Source organism: Dendropsophus ebraccatus, chromosome 5, assembly GCF_027789765.1.
Source record: "Dendropsophus ebraccatus isolate aDenEbr1 chromosome 5, aDenEbr1.pat, whole genome shotgun sequence".
Taxonomy (NCBI): Eukaryota; Metazoa; Chordata; class Amphibia; order Anura; family Hylidae; genus Dendropsophus; species Dendropsophus ebraccatus.
The window spans coordinates 127160064-127179898 of NC_091458.1; the positions used below are offsets into that span (position 1 = coordinate 127160064).

The 19835-nt window shown below is 49.5% G+C and overlaps 1 protein-coding gene and 1 long non-coding RNA gene across 2 annotated transcripts in view; one reads left to right on the plus strand and one right to left on the minus strand.

Moving 5' to 3' along the window:
• Positions 1–19835, plus strand: part of GUSB (glucuronidase beta) — a 43171-nt gene that overhangs the window by 17432 nt on the left and 5904 nt on the right. The window contains exon 9 of the mRNA XM_069972494.1: positions 17398–17482. Within this exon, the coding sequence (XP_069828595.1) occupies positions 17398–17482 (85 nt within the window). The remainder of the gene's footprint in view (positions 1–17397; positions 17483–19835) is intronic.
• LOC138793797 (uncharacterized) lies at positions 10144–11500 on the minus strand. The gene is made up of 2 exons (XR_011363356.1): positions 10899–11500; positions 10144–10793 (listed from the first exon to the last, which is right to left on the minus strand). It is a non-coding gene; the product is annotated as an uncharacterized lncRNA (long non-coding RNA).

Consider the following 19835-nt stretch of genomic DNA (forward strand, 5'->3'; position numbering starts at 1 on the left):
ACTACAACTACCAGCATGTACTGACAGTCTGCAGCCCTCAGGATATGTTGGGAGTTGTAGTGCCTGCAGCTGTTGTAGTTGGATTCTAGTTTAAAAGTTTGCGCTAGTGTACTGTAGTGACCGCGGGGCTGTGTCAGTACACTACCGCAAACAATACACTGACCTATTTAGACCCCAATGGTACACAGGCTCTGCACACTATAGAAGTGATTACAGTGCAGTTACTAATGACTCACGGGTGACGTCTTCTCCGATTGCTGTCGCTCACTCTTTGCTTTCCTCTCCATCTGGCGCAGCCATCATGAAGACTTCTCCGAACACAACTCCATGGCAGAGGGGCGGGCTGGCTGGCAGGGAGAGAAGCTGGGGGGCAGGGAGAGAAGCTGGGGGGGGGGCAGAAGAAGCTGATGGGAGCAGGGGGATCGGCAGAGGGGCGGGCTGGCTGGCCGGGAGAGAAGCTGGGGGGCAGGGGGATCGGCAGAGGGGTGGGCTGGCAGGGAGAGAAGCTGGGGGGCAGGGGGATCGGCCGAGGGGCGGGCTGGCAGGGAGAAAAGCTGGGGGGGCAGGGGGATCGGCAGAGGGGCGGACTGGCTGGCAGGGAGAGAAGCTGGGGGCCAGAGAGAGAAGCTGGGGGGTGGGCTGGCAGGGAGAGAAGGTGGGGGGCAGGGGGATTGGCCGAGGGGTGGGCTGGCAGGGAGAGAAGCTGGGGGGCAGGGAGAGAAGCTGGGGGGGCAGGGGGATCAGCAGAGGGGCGGGCTGGCTGGCAGGGAGAGAAGCTGGGGAGCAGGGAGAGAAGGTGGGGGGGCAGGGGGATCAGCAGAGGGGCAGGCTGGCTGGCAGGGAGAGAAGCTGGGGAGCAGGGAGAGAAGGTGGGGGGGCAGGGGGATCAGCAGAGGGGCAGGCCGGCTGGCAGGGAGAGAAGATGGGGAGCAGGGAGAGAAGGTGGGGGGCAGGGGGATTGGCCGAGGGGTGGGCTGGCAGGGAGAGAAGCTGGGGGGGCAGGGGGATCAGCAGAGGGGCGGGCTGGCTGGCAGGGAGAGAAGCTGGGGAGCAGGGAGAGAAGGTGGGGGGGCAGGGGGATCAGCAGAGGGGCAGGCTGGCTGGCAGGGAGAGAAGCTGGGGAGCAGGGAGAGAAGGTGGGGGGCAGGGGGATCGGCCGAGGGGCTGGAGGGGCGGGCTGGCAGGGAGAGAAGCTGGGGAGCAGGGAGAGAAGGTGGGGGGCAGGGGGATTGGCCGAGGGGTGGGCTGGCAGGGAGAGAAGCTGGGGGGCAGGGAGAGAAGCTGGGGGGGGCAGGGGGATCAGCAGAGGGGCGGGCTGGCTGGCAGGGAGAGAAGCTGGGGAGCAGGGAGAGAAGGTGGGGGGGCAGGGGGATCAGCAGAGGGGCAGGCTGGCTGGCAGGGAGAGAAGCTGGGGAGCAGGGAGAAAAGCTGGGGGGGGGCAGGGGGATCAGCAGAGGGGCAGGCCGGCTGGCAGGGAGAGAAGATGGGGAGCAGGGAGAGAAGGTGGGGGGCAGGGGGATTGGCCGAGCGGTGGGCTGGCAGGGATTGAAGCTGGGGGGCAGGGAGAGAAGCTGGGGGGGCAGGGGGATCAGCAGAGGGGCGGGCTGGCTGGCAGGGAGAGAAGCTGGGGAGCAGGGAGAGAAGGTGGGGGGGCAGGGGGATCAGCAGAGGGGCAGGCCGGCTGGCAGGGAGAGAAGCTGGGGAGCAGGGAGAGAAGGTGGGGGGGCAGGGGGATCAGCAGAGGGGCAGGCTGGCTGGCAGGGAGAGAAGCTGGGGAGCAGGGAGAGAAGGTGGGGGGGCAGGGGGATCAGCAGAGGGGCGGGCTGGCTGGCAGGGAGAGAAGCTGGGGAGCAGGGAGAGAAGGTGGGGGGGCAGGGGGATCAGCAGAGGGGCAGGCTGGCTGGCAGGGAGAGAAGCTGGGGAGCAGGGAGAGAAGGTGGGGGGGCAGGGGGATCAGCAGAGGGGCAGGCCGGCTGGCAGGGAGAGAAGATGGGGAGCAGGGAGAGAAGGTGGGGGGCAGAGGGATTGGCCGAGGGGTGGGCTGGCAGGGAGAGAAGCTGGGGGGCAGGGAGAAAAGCTGGGGGGGCAGGGGGATCGGCAGAGGGGCGGGCTGGCTGGCAGGGAGAGAAGCTGGGGAGCAGGGAGAGAAGGTGGGGGGGCAGGGGGATCAGCAGAGGGGCAGGCTGGCTGGCAGGGAGAGAAGCTGGGGAGCAGGGAGAGAAGGTGGGGGGCAGGGGGATCGGCCGAGGGGCTGGCTGGCAGGGAGAGAAGCTGGGGGAGCAGGAAGAGAAGCTGGGGGACAGGGGGATCAGCCGAGGGGTTGGAGGGGCAGGCTGGTCAGGCTCCGGATCCCCCCACCCCTGTTTACTTGCCGGCCAGGTGAGCTTCCAGCAGACAGCCTATTACACACAGGCACGGAAGCTCATCGCAGCAGCCCGCGGTGGCCGAACTTCCTGCTCGGCGCGATGACGTCACTGTGCGCCGCTGCCGAACAGGAAGTCCGGGCACTGCGGGCTGCTGCGGTGAGCTTCCGTGCCTGTGTGCAACAGCCTGTCTGCTGGAAGCTCACCTGGCCCCGAAGGTGACACCGCTAACCCCCCCAACACCCCCCCCCCCCCCCCCGGGCGCAGACATTACCGGTGGGGGGCGGCAGAGGGGGGTTGAAGAAAAAAAAAGGAACAACCTGAACCCGGAACCCTGCTTCCGGGTTCGGGTTGGTGGGGGCCCCTTTGTGGTGGGGGCCCCGGGGCACGTGCCCCTTGTGCCCACTCTTTAATCCGGCCCTGACGGTATCTGCGGTATTTTTGTACTTCCTGTCCCGTCAGAGCACACATGCGCGCCGCCCGGCATTAGCGCTGCACATTATGTGCAGGGACGCCGGCATCAGAGCGGGAGGAGGAGGAGGAGGAGGGGCAGCAGCAAAAGCTTACCTCCCGCCCCCTGCAAGTCCCGTCCAAGCGCTCGCTCTCCCCACCCGTCCGGTCCCACCTCACATGTCCAAGGCCCCCACCCCACTGGTCCGGTCCCGTCCGAGGCCTCACCACCTCTCCTCACCCGTCCGAGGCCCCTACCGGTCCGGTCCTATCTGAGCGCCCCCCACATCCGGCCGGCGAGCGCTGCACGTGTGTGTGCCGGGACGCTGGCATTTCAGAGCTGGAGCTGGAGGAGCAGCACTTGGCGGCAGCTGTCCTGTAGTTCCCTCATTAACAGTACAGGAGTCTAGCATAGGAGGAATGGATGTGCTGCAGCAAGCAGGATGTCACACACAGCAATGTCTCCTATAGCTTATCCTGCCTGCTGAAGCCCATTCACTCCTCCTCCTATGCTACACTCCTGTACTGTTAATGAGGGAACTACAGTCATACACCCCTGGCCCCCCCCCCCCCTGTACAGTCATAGACCCCTATCCCCCCCTTTACAGTCATAGACCCCTATCCCCCCCTGTACAGTCATACACCCCTATCCCCCCCTGTACAGTCATACACCCCTATCCCCCCCTGTACAGTCATACACCCCTATCCCCCCCTGTACAGTCATACACCCCTATCCCCCCCTGTACAGTCATACACCCCTATCCCCCCCTGTACAGTCATACACCCCTGCCCCCCCTGTACAGTCATACACCCCTGTCCACCCCCTCCCTTTATAGTCATACACCCCTGCCCCCCCTGTACAGTCATACACCCCTGTCCACCCCCTCCCTTTATAGTCATACACCCCCCCTGTATAGTCATACACCCCTGTCTGCGCCCCCCTGTATAGTCATACACCCCTGTCTGCGCCCCCCTGTATAGTCATACACCCCTGTCACCCCCCCCCGTATAGTCATACACCCCTGTTGGCCCCCCTGTATATAGTCATACACCCCTGTCGGCCCTCCCTGTATATAGTCATACACCCCTGTCGGCCCTCCCTGTATATAGTCATACACCCCTGTCGGCCCTCCCTGTATATAGTCATACACCCCTGTCGGCCCTCCCTGTATATAGTCATACACCCCTGTCGGCCCTCCCTGTATATAGTCATACACCCCTGTCGGCCCTCCCTGTATATAGTCATACACCCCTGTCGGCCCTCCCTGTATATAGTCATACACCCCTGTCGGCCCTCCCTGTATATAGTCATACACCCCTGTCGGCCCTCCCTGTATATAGTCATACACCCCTGTCGGCCCTCCCTGTATATAGTCATACACCCCTGTCGGCCCTCCCTGTATATAGTCATACACCCCTGTCGGCCCTCCCTGTATATAGTCATACACCCCTGTCGGCCCTCCCTGTATATAGTCATACACCCCTGTCGGCCCTCCCTGTATATAGTCATACACCCCTGTCGGCCCTCCCTGTATATAGTCATACACCCCTGTCGGCCCTCCCTGTATATAGTCATACACCCCTGTCGGCCCTCCCTGTATATAGTCATACACCCCTGTCGGCCCTCCCTGTATATAGTCATACACCCCTGTCGGCCCTCCCTGTATATAGTCATACACCCCTGTCGGCCCTCCCTGTATATAGTCATACACCCCTGTCGGCCCTCCCTGTATATAGTCATACACCCCTGTCGGCCCTCCCTGTATATAGTCATACACCCCTGTCGGCCCTCCCTGTATATAGTCATACACCCCTGTCGGCCCTCCCTGTATATAGTCATACACCCCTGTCGGCCCTCCCTGTATATAGTCATACACCCCTGTCGGCCCTCCCTGTATATAGTCATACACCCCTGTCGGCCCTCCCTGTATATAGTCATACACCCCTGTCGGCCCTCCCTGTATATAGTCATACACCCCTGTCGGCCCTCCCTGTATATAGTCATACACCCCTGTCGGCCCTCCCTGTATATAGTCATACACCCCTGTCGGCCCTCCCTGTATATAGTCATACACCCCTGTCGGCCCTCCCTGTATATAGTCATACACCCCTGTCGGCCCTCCCTGTATATAGTCATACACCCCTGTCGGCCCTCCCTGTATATAGTCATACACCCCTGTCGGCCCTCCCTGTATATAGTCATACACCCCTGTCGGCCCTCCCTGTATATAGTCATACACCCCTGTCGGCCCTCCCTGTATATAGTCATACACCCCTGTCGGCCCTCCCTGTATATAGTCATACACCCCTGTCGGCCCTCCCTGTATATAGTCATACACCCCTGTCGGCCCTCCCTGTATATAGTCATACACCCCTGTCGGCCCTCCCTGTATATAGTCATACACCCCTGTCGGCCCTCCCTGTATATAGTCATACACCCCTGTCGGCCCTCCCTGTATATAGTCATACACCCCTGTCGGCCCCCCCTGTACAGTCATACACCCCTGTCGGCCCCCCCTCTATAGTCATACATCCCCAAATAATGACAAATGGTAATGATAATAATAATAATAATAGACTAACCACGGGTTGCTGCTGAGTGAGTTCTTTTTAACTTTTTTGATATCGCCAGTTTGGCATGGCAAGTGGGTGTGGTTTGTAAAAAGGGGCGTGTCATAATTATCGTTCAGTTATCGTCACCGCGGCTACATGTGCGATAAACCGCAATATTGATTTTGGCCCATATCGCCCAGCCCTAAGTGGAACCTCTCTTCTTGAAGTTCTTGATGATGCGATAGATTGTTGACTGAGGTGCAATCTTTTTAGCTGCAATACTCTTCCCTGTTAGGCCATTTTTGTGCAGTGCAATGATGACTACACGTGTTTCTTTAGAGATAACCATGGTTAACAGAAGAGAAACAATGATGCCAAGCACCAGCCTCCTTTAAAGTGTCCAGTGGTGTCATTCTTACTTAATCATGACAGATTGATCTCCAGCCCTGTCCTCATCAACACCCACACCTGTGTTAATGGAGCAATCACTGAAATGATGTTAGCTGGTCCTTTCAAGGCAGGGCTGCAATGCTGAAATGTGTTTTGGGGGATAAAGTTCATTTCCTTGGCAAATATTGACTTTGCAAGTAATTGATGTTAAGCTGATTACTCTTTATAACATTCTGGAGTATATGCAAATTGCCATTTTAAAAACGTAAGCAGTAGACTTTGTAAAAATTTATATTTCTATCATTCTCAAAACTTTTGGCCATGACTATATGCCATCTCTTTATAATTGGTAGGGGTCTGACCTCTTGAACCTGTGCCTATTGTGGAAGCCCATGTATTCTCAGGATGGTGTGGACCCCATAGGTCAGACCAGGGCTGGACTGGGACTGAAAATCAGCCCTGGCAGTTTAGAGCACACAGGCCCAATCGCCGCGCGGTGATAGGTTATGAGACAATGTTGTGAGTGCAGCACGGCTACATGTTGTATCATCACGGCCATGACTGGAATTACAGATAATAACACAGTAAATGGGGTCAGAAGGTTCTGTCTCTGTACTGTGTAGCGGTGCTGCAGTTACAGTTCGTCACCACTACACAGTGTACAGAGTTGACTGTTTTCGGCCCTGAACACTGTGCTGAGTTTAAAGGGGTACCGTGGCCCGGGGTATTTTTAAGCTATGGCCGGGGAGGGGGTGGTTATGGACAGCGGATGTCACTTACCTCCCCCATTCCAGCGTCGGTGCCCGGATCGCGCCGCCCTGCGGCCGCTTCCTGGTGTGAGCTGCGGCATGAGACGTGGCATCTCAGCCATTCAGCGGCCATAGCGGAGTCCCGCTTAAAGGCCGAGCTGCCTTAAGACGTCACGTCTCATGCCGCAGCTCAGACCAGGAAGCAATCCGGGCACCGGCGCTGGAACCGGGGAGGTAAGTGACCTCCGCCGTCCATAACCACCCCCTCCACGGCCATAGCTTAAAAATACCCCAGGGCCAGAGTACCCCTTTTAACAATACTACCACATACTGACTAATACCACCACATACGGACTAATGTCGCTGCTGCTACTCAATAAAATCCACTTCAAATAGACCAATATCCCCTTATACAGTCACCATATAGAGGTGGACACAGCTCCACACAGCTCTGTACACCATATACATTACAGTGCATTTACATTAGGTGACTCACAGGGGACGTCTTCTCTGATCAGAGTTTTTCCCTTTTCATTTTCTTCTCCATCTGTCCTGGGTCATTATGAGAACTTCTCCGAGCCACGATCCACAGAATCTGCCAGACAAACATATTAGGCTGTCACCATCCTCCTCCTTTCTCTACAAACTGCACATCTGTACACCCTCATTTAGTGGGTAGGCTGACTCTGTGACCCCCTTATAGTATATGCCCCCGCCCTCTATGTAGCTTCCTTTATAGATGGTCCCGCTTTGTGTATCCCCTATGATATATGCCCCCATCTATGTAGCCACCTTATAGGTGGCTCCTTATTTAGTCTTCCATATAGATGGGCCCATGTGCATCTACATAAGAGCCCCCCCCTCCTCTGTGTAGTCCCCCTTATAGATGACCACCTTATGTTGTCCCTCTTATGGATGGCTCCCCCTGTATTGCCCCCCCCTGTATTGTTCCCCTTATAGATGGCCCACCGTGTTGTCCCCCTTATAGATGGCTTATGCTATGTTGTCGCCCTTATAGATGGCTCATCCTATATTGCCCCCTTATATATATCCCCCTCTCCCCCTATGTTGTTCCCCTCTCCCCTATGTTCCCCTCTCCCCCTATAGGCCCACTCTCGCCCTATATTGTCCCCTTATAGATGGCCCCCCTCTCCCCTCTGTGCAAAGCAGATTTAAAAAAAAACCACAACTCCCGTCCAGCCTCTCTCCACCTGCAGGCTTCGTCTGGCCCCCGAATGATGCACGGCTGCCTGGGGTGTCCCGTCCTATGCCCGAGCAGCGCATCAGAGAACTCCTTGTGCGCCGGGCTGGGACTTCCGGCAGAGGGAGTGTCTCTAACGCGTGCTCCCTGTTCCGGAAGTCACGGCTACAGGCGCACAGAGAGTTCACTGATGCGCGTGCTGCCCGGGGATAGGATGGGACACCCCAGGCAGCCGCACACAGACTTTCTCCTGGCCCAGTGACTCCTTTTCCCTACATTAGGGGAAAGGAGTCGCCGGGTCAGGAGGAGCACAGGACCGGAGGCCCCCATGTACCACATTTTTATTTGTGACTTTTTTTTTTTTTTTGTTACATTTTATAGTTTGCACAGTTACGCATGCAATAATGCCAAATGTTTATTTATTTTTTACTTTTATGCTTTTTGAACAAAAGGAAAAGGCGGGGATTATTAGAACTTGTATTGTGATTTTTTATTTTTTACCTCTTAAAGACTGAGCCAATTTTTGTTTTTGCGTTTTTGTCTTTTCCTCGTGTTTAAAAGGCCCACGTGAGCCCTTATTTTTTGTGTCACTAATTGTATTTGCAACGATAGGCTGAATTTTTGCATAAAGTATACTACGAAACCAGAAAAAAAATTATGTGTGGTGAAATTGAACAAAAAAACAAATTTTTTTAATTTAGGGTATAAACCCACACACCGTATACGCAGCAGATATGCAACAAATACGCAGCAGATTTGTTGGTACAGATTTGATGCTGTGTTCAGTTATTTAGATCTAATCTGCTGCGAGTTTGCTGCGTATCGCAGCAGTAAATACACTGTGTATACGGTGTGTGGGTTTATACCCTTAGGGTTTTTTTGTTTGTACGCCATTTGCCCTGGGGTAAAACTGACTTGTTGTGCATGTTCCTCAAGTCCTCAAGATTAAAACGATATGTAACATGTATAACTTTTATATTATCTGATGGCCTGTAAAAAATTCAAACCATTGTTAACAAATATATGTTCCTTAAAACCGATCTATTCCCAGGCTTATAGCGCTTTTATCCTTGGGTATATGGGGCTGTGTGAGGTGTCATTTTTTGCGCCATGATGTTTACTTTCTATCGGTACCTTGATTGCGCATAGACGACTTTTTGATCGCTTTTTATTACATTTTTTCTGGATTTAATGCGACCAAAAATGAGCAATTTAGCACTTTGGGATTTTTTTTGCGCTGACGCCGTTTACCGTGCGAGATCAGAAATGTGATTAATAGTTCGGGCGATTACGCATGCGGCAATAGCAAACATGTTTGTTTATTTACTTTTATTTAAAACCTGGGAAAAGGGGGGTGATTCAGACTTTTATTAGGGGAGGGGGCTTTTTACTAATAACACTTTTTTTTTTTAACACTTATACTAGAAGCCCCCCCCCCCCTAGGGTTACGGTTATTCCCCCTAGGGGACTTCAAGTATAAGCACACTGATCTCTCATTGAGATCTTTGCTGTATAGTTATACAGCAAAGATCAATGAGATTGGCACTCTGATGCTTTCGGCTGCTGCAGCCGAAAGCATCCGAGTGCCGAGCCGGGATCAGCGCCGTTTTGGCGGAGACCCCGGCTGTCACCAGTAACGGAGATCGCTTCTCCGGGACAACGTCCCGGCGGAGCGATCTCCGCCAGTAGAAACCAGGGAAGCGCTGCTTTCGGTAATCTGATGCAGCTGTCATCTTTGACAGCTGCATCTGATTACTGTATTAGCGGGCACGGCGATCAGACCGTGCCCGCTAACACCCGCGGGCACGGGCTACAATTGGCACCCGGGACCGAGGCAGCGACCCCGCTCTGAACACCTCTTACGGGCGCATGACGTACGGGTACGTCATGCGTCCTTAAGAGGTTGAACACTTTTTTTTTTTTTACAATTTTTAATTCCCCTGTACCTCCTTGTACACTACAACTCTCAGCATACCTCCTTGTGCACTACAACTCCCAGAATACCTCCTTGTGCACAAGGAAGTATGCTAAGAGTTGTAGTGCACAAGAAAATATGCTGGGAGTTGCAGTTGTGCAGTAGCAGCCTCCCGACACACTAAATAAAAAAAAAAAATATGTGTGTGTGTGTGTGTGTGTGTGTATATATATAATATATATATTAATATATATATATATATACACACACACACACACACACACACACCCACCCTATGGGGACCAAACTACAGAGAACCCTTTATTATAGAAACCTAGCAGCAGTGGTACGTACAGTATGGCGGCTATCTACCGTATAGAGTGGGCTACAGTGTAGGGGCATACTGTGTGGACAATAACACCTATCTCCAAAAAAAAAGCCCTAGCCTTTTTTTTACAGAAAAAAAAAACTATATAAGACCTGTGGAAGAAACAAAGTTTAAAAAAAGAAAACTTGGTATAAAAATATATATTTATTAATAATTGAATAAATTGCAAAAGTTTTGTGAGGATGAGTAGTCGGCTACTGATGGTCTGCTAAACTGGGGTCTTCTCTCTGGATGAGTCTTCATGAGAGTCTCAGCAGTTTGACACCTGTGTTATAGATGGTCTCCTCTCTGTTGGAGTCTTCAGCAGCCTCAGATCTAATAGATGGTCTTTTCTCTGTTGGAGTCTTCAGGAGCCTCAGATATTATAGATGGTCTCCTCTCGGGAGTCTTCAGGAGCCTCAGATATAATAGATGGTCTCCTCTCGGGAGTCTTCAGGAGCCTCGGATATTATAGATGGTCTCCTCTCTGTTGGAGTCTTCAGGAGCCTCAGATATAATAGATGGTCTCCTCTCGGGAGTCTTCAGGAGCCTCGGATATTATAGATGGTCTCCTCTCTGTTGGAGTCTTCAGGAGCCTCAGATGTTATAGATGGTCTCCTCTCTGTTGGAGTCTTCAGGAGCCTCAGATAATATAGATGGTCTCCTCTCTGGAGTCTTCAGGAGCCTCGGATATTATAGATGGTCTCCTCTCTGTTGGAGTCTTCAGGAGCCTCAGATAATATAGATGGTCTCCTCTCTGTTGGAGTCTTCAGGAGCCTCAGATGTTATAGAGGTTATTGGGAAACTGCAAAGAAATAAGAGAAATAAATGAGTGAGAAAATGAACATTTTGTCTTTTCACAGTTGTAGAACAGTCAGAGATGAGAGGGTTGTCACTGTCAGGCTCTTACCTCTAGATGAGTCCCAATAGATGTTGCATGTAGGCAGATCCTCAATCTGCAGCCTTCAGTCCACCTCCATGTCCTCCACCGCCGGCAGGCGAGATGTGGAAATCTTCCTCCTCTTCTTCTTTGATACATCCACCATCTCCACATCATCGGGAAATTGGCGTCCGCCAACCTCCATGGGCTCGCAGATACTCTTGTATGCCCTCTTGAGCATGCGAGCCGGTCTTGCTGGTGGGGCAGGGTGGGATGGGGCGGGGCGGGGTGGTGGGGCAGGGTGGGATGGGGCGGGGCGGGGTGGTGGGGCAGGGTTGGATGGGGCGGGGTGTGGTGGTGGGGCAGGGTAGGATGGGGCGGGGCGGGGTGGTGGGGCAGGGTTGGATGGGGCGGGGCGTGGTGGTGGGGCAGGGTTTGGTGGCTGGGCCACAGTCGAAATCTTTCTCTTCCTGATTGTCATCCTGAGAGACTCTCCAACACTCCAACTCCAACAAAAGTTAGCCTGGACTAACACTGCTGTCAGGGTGCAGCTTGGTTTTATTGCCACAATCAGGTTCTATTGTGACATCATCCTCATACGTGTCATGATGACATCACAAGCAGTGGGTGTGGCCAGAGCACTCAGAGATGAATACTATGAGGGAGATTTATCAGACATGGTGTAAAGTATAACTGGCTCAGTTGCCCCTAGCAACCAATCAGAGTCCACCTTTCATTTTCCATAGTCTGTGAGCAATGAAACCTGTAATCTGATTGGTTGCTAGGGGCAACTGAGCCAGTTTCCCTTTACACCATGTTTGATAAATCTCCCCCTATATGTACCTGCACTGGACTTCTACATTATAAGATTACAGGATTTGTTCTCTGCTCCACTTTTTGTCCCGTTAGTAAATAAAAGTAATAACCAGTGTTTTCTCTGCCTGGTAGTGCAGGACGGGGTCTATAGAGAGGCTTTATTTATGGTGATAATCAGGAATACACCCCCTCCCAGGCTGACATGATGCTTTATGGTAGATGCTGAGTGTTGTATAACCTGACGGCTCCATCATGAATGAGCTCCCAATATATCTGTTAGATGGCTCCTATGTTCTGGATGGTAGATGCCGCTGTTTGGCGTCTCACAACCTCCCCATCATAATTTTTATGGAAGCTATAAAATAGTGTTATAGTGTAACTGTCATTTATAACCTATGGAGGGGGGGGGGCAGCTTTTTGAGGACAGAAAGAGACTTTTTTGCCTCCCAAAACCAGTCAGTTTCCTATCACTTATACTATTTGCTTTCTGTACAGTTGTGTGACATGACAGTTACACCTAAACCCGTCATTACTCTGCTTCCTGCTCTGAGGCCACGTTCACACAGGGTATTTTTTCATTAAAGGGGTTATCCAGCGCTACAAAAACATGGCCACTTTCCCCCCCACTGTTGTCTCCATAATGGGTGGGCTTTTGAAACTCCGTTCTATTGAGATAAATGGAGCTTAATTGCAAACCGCACCTGAACTGGAGACAACAGTTGGGGGAAAAGTGGCCATGTTTTTGTAGTTCTGGATAACCCCCTTTTAAACAACGTCCGTTTTTGCAGTTTGCAGACACAGCAGTAGTTTATTGCCACTGCGGCATTACATTAGATTGCATAGAATCACAGCCATAGTGTATACACTGGGAACTGGGTGCCGGTTAAAAAAAGGTCCACGGCATCTGCATTCCCTCGCTGGTCTGTTGATATAAAAGGGGATGTTCACCCAAAATATTTTTTTTTATTTCAAATCAACTGGTGCCAGAGATAATAAGAGGTAATTTACTTCTATTAAAAAAAAAAAAAAAAGTCAAGTCCTCCAGTACTTACCAGCTGCTGTATGTCCTGCAGGAAGTGTTGTATTCTTTCTAGTCTTGGGGGCAGGAGAGTATTTGCTGCTGCTCTGGACAGTTCCTGTCATGGACAGAGGTGGCAGCAGAGAGCGCTTATATACCTTTATGATCTACAACTTGGTTACTGGTTAGCTGTGGTTATTTAGTCTTAACATAGTCTTAGTCTGGTATGCCTCTAAAGTTACACGGATCAGCAGATCATTGCTCCATGTAATAAAGACAATGATTGGCTGGTCATGCCTTCCGATGCTGCCCTAAAATCATCAGCTGCCGGATGCGCATCGCTACATGCAATAGTGATGCGCGATCAGTCAGATCATCAGCTGATGAGTCTGTAAAGAAAATAATAAACTCTGTATGTTACCTCTCCACACTCCTCTGTGTTCTCTTTGCTTCTCCATGCTTCCCCGCAGCCGCCGGTACAAGTTCAGAGCCGGTCTCTGAAGTGATAGGCTGCTGTCCGGAACAGTACCGCCGCAGCCGGTGATTGGCTGAGCAGCCTGAGGCTTCAGAGACCGGCTCTGAACTTGTACCGGTGGCTGGTGAGAAGCCAGGAAGATACCAGGGAGCATGAGAGGTAATGTATACAGTTTATTATTTACTATATACAGCAAGGGCTGCACGGACATTGCTAACTATACAGGGCTGGGCGGTATACCGCAAAAATACAGATACCGTCACTGGCGTCGGTTAACCGACCTCAACCTAGCCAGGACGGTATCTGCGGTAATTTTTTATTTTTTTATTTTTATCTCCCAGAGAGCTCCTGCACACAAACTCGCGGCCCGGCGTGATCGCTGCACGTTATGTGCAGGGACGCCGAAATCTGAGCGGGAGGTGGAGGAGCAGCAGGGCCCAGGTGAGAATGCCCGAGTGCACAGCCCTCTGCCCGCACCCATCCAGTCCGAGCGCCCGCCCGGCGTCCCTGCACACACAGAACATTAACGTGCAGCGCTCGCTGGCTGGGGGAGAAGGGCACTCGGACGGGACTGGTACCGGTCCCCCAACCCCCCCGACCGGCGAGCGAGCGCTGCACACGTTGTCCTGTGTGCAGGGAAGAGACCATGTCAGAGCTGAAGGTGGAGGAGCAGCACATGGGGGCGGCTGTCCTGTAGTTCCCTCAGTAACAGTACAGGACTGTAACATAGGAGGAATAATGGGCCTCAGCAGGCAGGAGAAGTTATTGCTGTGTGTGGTCTCCTGCCTGCTGGAGCCCATTATTCCTCCTATATTACAGTCCTGTACTGTTACTGAGGGAACTACAGGTCCCATACCCATAAACCCCTGCCCGCCCCCCTGTATACTGTATACCCATAGACCCCTGCCTGCCCCCCAGTATACCCATAGACCCCTGCCCGCCCCCCTGTACTCCCATAGACCCCTGCCCGCCCCCTGTGTACCCATAGACCCCTGCCCGCCCCCACTGTGTACCCATAGACCCCTGCCCGCCCCCACTGTGTACCCATACACCGCTGCCCGCCCCCTCATATAGTAGAGGAGAGAGAGATAGGAGATAGATATCTTCACAGCGTGTCAGTGCAGCGCCATCTGCAGCCCCCTATAATGTGCCACTCATAATGTCCCCATAACAGTGCCTTTGTACTGTCACCTATACATATATACTGTACGTCCCTGTACTGTCACCTGTATATACTATATACCCATCATATATACTCTGGGTACCTATAGTACATAGCTATATACCTGTATATACACGTCCTGTATTGTGCACATAGCTGTATGCTGTATACCTGTATATACACGTCCTGTATTGTGCACATAGCTGTATGCTATATACCTGTATATACACGTCCTGTAGAGTGCACATAGCTGTATGCTGTATACCTGTATATACACATCCTGTAGTGTGCACATAGCTGTATGCTGTATACCTGTATATACACGTCCTGTAGAGTGCACATAGCTGTATGCTATATACCTGTATATACACGTCCTGTAGTGTGCACATAGCTGTATACCTGTATATACACGTCCTGTAGTGTGCACATAACTGTATGCTGTATACCTGTATATACATGTCCTGTAGTGTGCACATAGCTGTATGCTGTATACCTGTATATACACGTCCTGTAGTGTGCACATAGCTGTATGCTGTATACCTGTATATACACGTCCTGTAGTGTGCACACAGCTGTATGCTGTATACCTGTATATACACGTCCTGTAGTGTGCACATAACTGTATGCTGTATACCTGTATATACATGTCCTGTAGTGTGCACATAGCTGTATGCTGTATACCTGTATATACACGTCCTGTAGTGTGCACATAGCTGTATGCTGTATACCTGTATATACACGTCCTGTAGTGTGCACATAGCTGTATGCTGTATACCTGTATATACACGTCCTGTAGTGTGCACATAGCTGTATGCTGTATACCTGTATATACACGTCCTGTAGTGTGCACACAGCTGTATGCTGTATACCTGTATATACACGTCCTGTAGTGTGCACATAACTGTATGCTGTATACCTGTATATACATGTCCTGTAGTGTGCACATAGCTGTATGCTGTATACCTGTATATACACGTCCTGTAGTGTGCACATAGCTGTATGCTTTATACCTGTATATACACGTCCTGTAGTGTGCACACAGCTGTATACCTGTATATACACGTCCTGTAGTGTGCACATAACTGTATGCTGTATACCTGTATATACACGTCCTGTAGTGTGCACATAGCTGTATGCTGTATACCTGTATATACACGTCCTGTAGTGTGCACACAGTTTGGGTTGCTGCTCATTGAGTTACTGCACTTTTTTTTTAACTTTATTGAAGCAAACTATCCCCAGTTTGGCACGGCCAAGTGGGTGTGGCTTGTAAAAGGGTGTGGCTTACAAAGGGGGCATGTCATAGTTATCGTCCAATTATCGTTACCGCAGCTACATATGCGATAAACCGCAATATTGATTTAGGCCAATATCGCCCAGCCCTAGGCTGGGTCATACTACGTTTTTTTTAAAATCTATTTTTACTAAAAACGCATGGATCCGTTTTTCCATTGATTTACATTATAAAAAGAGAATGTATTAAAACATCCTTTTTTTATTTTTTAAGGTACACAAAAATGTGATCGACCATGTGTTTTTTTATATAATGCGATGTGATGTTTTTATGACGTTTGGTCAGATTTGTATGTTAATAATCTTGTTTAATGTAAACTTGAAAATAAATATTTAAAAAAATTAAAAAAGGACTCAAAATTTTAATATAGTTCTGCTGCACAGAAAATAGACATTTTATTCCTAACCATTCGCTCCCAGGGTCCTCCTGCAGTGTATTCAGGTCCCCCACTGGTACTTCCAAGACTGACTTTTCTCGGCAGTGACAGCCTGCACAACCAATCACTGACCCAACTGGCACAGCGTCATAAACAGTGATTGGCTGAGTGGGCTGTCACTGCTGAGACAAGTTCATCTTGGAAGTAGCAGCAGGGGATCCAAATACCAGGGGATCCTACCAAATCCTGGTTTGGTAGGAATAGGATGTGTTTTATTCTCTATGCAGCTCCAGGGCTTTATCAAAAAAATTTAATGGCCAGAGAATCCCTTTAAATCCTCACCCTCTTGCATTTTCTGGATGTTATTACCTGGAAGATTTTGGAAAAATACCATAAGCACTCTACATTCATGGGTATCTTTGTGCAATTTTGTATCAAAGGGCGGCAGTATGTAAAATAGGTAGAGAATAGATATGTGACTGCTCATCTTTCCCCTTGGTAGAAGAAAAGAAGGAGCAAAGGGGGTATGCAGTACCAAAAATGTAGTTCACCCCTGGTCATATTAATTGTGGCTGTGGTGCTTATATTCTACCAGCAGGGAAGGTACAGGGCTGATGTGGTATTCTCCCCCCTATATGTGTGGGGAGCAGTCACTGAACATTAAAGGGCCAAAATAAATTTTTTATGTTATTTCATAAGCAAAGTTAGACAAATTCCTAATGTACATTAATTATGGGAAATGCACATATAGTGCAGGCAGGCTTCAATTTCTCAAAAAAAACAGTACCTGAAGGGTCTAGCAGAGGGCACAGTATATGTAGAATTAACAGGGACCTTCCTGTTCTTTCAGCTGCACTGCACAAAATTCAGCTACTCCCCCAGCCTGCTCTTACAGGAGCAGTAGTGCAACCATCCCCCTCTGGGCCGCCTGATCACACCAAAAACACCAGCCCCATCCCGTATAGTGGGATGAACACTCCTTTATCACACTCCCTGCCACCTCTCTCCAGTAATTGACCTGATCAGATGAAAGCACAGGAAGGTCCCTGTTATTTTTTTACACCCCCTGCTGGACCCTTCAGGTATAAACCGGGTCGTGACTTTCACTTTTTTTTTTTTTTTTTGAGAAATTGAAGCCTGTCTGATCTACTAAATTGAGGGAAATGGCAATATATATGCATTTCCCATAATTAGTATACATTGGGAATTTGTTTAACTTTGCTTCTGTAATAACATATTAAATAAATAGATTCTGGATGGAGTTGTCCTTTAAGCAGTTTCTGTAACTGCAGTTATTTCACTGATATTCAAGCAACAGTTCATTAGGAGGAAGCTTTCACTGATGTCACCATTCTGATATTAAGTTGTATACTTTTCCACTTCAACAGGACTGTCATCACTCACACTAAACAACTGGACAGCACCAGACCAGTAACTTATGTCAGCAATGCAAATTTTGAGAAAGACCAAGGCGTAAGTTTACTTTCTTTAGGTTTACTCTTTGTTGCAGAAATAAGAATACATGCTAACAAAGATGACACTTCAGACTTCTCACAGTCAAATACTTTAGCTCAGGGATGGAGAACCCATTCCTGCTTTAGCTTATATTCTCGGTAATCTTTGCACCCATTTGGTTGCTCTATTAACATGCCCGGTTTAAAAAAAAACAAAAAACCTATTAATACTTTAATACAGTGGTACCTTGGTTTAAGAGTAACTTGGTTTAAGAGCTCACAGTTTTTCAAAATTGTGATTTGGTTTAAGAGCATTGCTTTGGTTTAAGAGCTTCCTGTACTGGGTGGGAGGCAGAGTGGGGGAGGGGCATGGTCTGCATAGCGGGGTCTACAGCACTGTACTCTGACCCAGGAAGTCTCACCCACCTTCCAAATCACAGCAGATTCACTTCGGGCTGGGGCTTACATCAGGGGACAGGACTGTGGAGGAACTCTCTGTTACCCCTCTTTCTCCGGACAGAGAGCGCTGCTATACTGTATCCACATCTGTCCTGCTCACTCCTTCATGCTCCCTGCAGTCTCTGTCAGCCCTTGTGTTTCCCATCCTCTCCATTACTGTACAGTAACTTATTATATCACATATTCTGCTTTTTCTGAATTTGTTTCATCTGTTTTACAGGTTATTCAGAATAATAAATCATTATTTTGGGGTGTGGAACCAATTGTCTGCATTTCTATGATTTCTTGTGGGAAAATTTGCTTTGGTTTAAGAGTGGATTTGGATTACAAGCGCCGTCTCGGAACGAATTATGCTCGTAATCCAAGGCACCACTGTAATTGGAATAAAAATTGTCAATATTAGAAAATTATTCTAGCATCAGTCATCCCACAGATGACATTAAAGTATAGATTTTTGTACACTGTGGGGAGTAAACGCCAAAATTATATGTGCTCATATTTAAAGTGGCCTTGTCATTAGAAAAAAAACATTTAACATATCACAGGTAAAGTCCCTTAAAGTGTCACTCTGGTTATAACTTTCAAAATCTAAACCAGCAGGGGATGTGAAATAAAGCAAGTTGGCAATTTACCTTTTTTTTTTAGTCATCATGCTGTAAAACATACCTATACTTACTTGTATCCAGTTCCTGAAGGCAGCTTTTAAGTCTTGTGCTGGTTAAAAAAAAAAAAAAGAGACTAAAAAGCAGGAGGTCGCAGTCATTTGCGCTCACAGAAAAGGCAGTCATTTCATTGATAGACACATTGAGTGGTGACACTCTGTACTGGCCAGGACTGTGTTTAGTCTTTTTTTTTTTTTTTTTTTTTTTTTTTTTTTAACCAGCACAAGACTAAAAGGCTGCTTTTTGGAGACTAGACCTGGAGACAAGCAAGTATAGCTTTGCTTGAAAGCATGATAAAAAAAAAAATAATTAATGTAAATTGCAAAAAGCTATATATCTACTGTTGATTTAGGGTAAATTCACACAGGCGGATCCGCCGGGAGTCTCACGCACGAAATCCGCAATACACGTATTATTATTCTTCTTATTAATACGTGTATTGCGGATTAGCTACGGATTTCGTGCGCGAGACTCCGCCTGTGTGAATTTACCCTTAGAATTTGAGAGTTATAATGACAGGTACTAGGGATGGTCCGAATCTTCCGAGGTTCGGGTTTGTATGAACCCGAACGATCGGTATCAGATTCCCGCTGTCTGCCTTCTCCGTCAGGCGGGTGGATACAACGGGAGGACCGCCTGGAAGACTGGGATACAGCCTATGGCTGTATCCCAGTTTTACATGCGGTCATCCCGCTGTATCCACCCTCTCCATGGAGCCGCCAGGCAGTGGGAATTATTGCAGAGTTCGGGTTCGTACAAACCCGAACCGAAACAGGTTCGGACCATCCCTAACAGGTGCCGTATAAGAATGAACCAGGAGAATTGCATTACTGCTGCTCATTCCCCATTCCCACTGTAAAAGTTGAGCTAAACAATAAGCTATGAACACCAGAGTTTGTCTTCACTTATGGTGGCTCCTATTCACTTGAATGGGACCAGAGCTGCTGTTACACATTACCACTGATACACAGTGAGCTGAGACAAACTCCCTTGTGTAGCTTATTTGTCATTTTGCCCAGAAATCCTCTTCAAGGGAATGGGTCACCTAAATTTTTTTTTTTCTTTTTTTTACTGATTAGAATCACATACTAAAACTTTTAGCCCCAGCTAGCTGTAAGGATTATTATATAAAATAGATAGAAAAATGGAAAATTAAAAGCAAGCTAAGGAGGTAAAGCACATAACCATGCACTTCTCCCTGCTTACTATGAACACTCAGGCCCTGACCAGTCAGAACTTTTGTCATCTCTG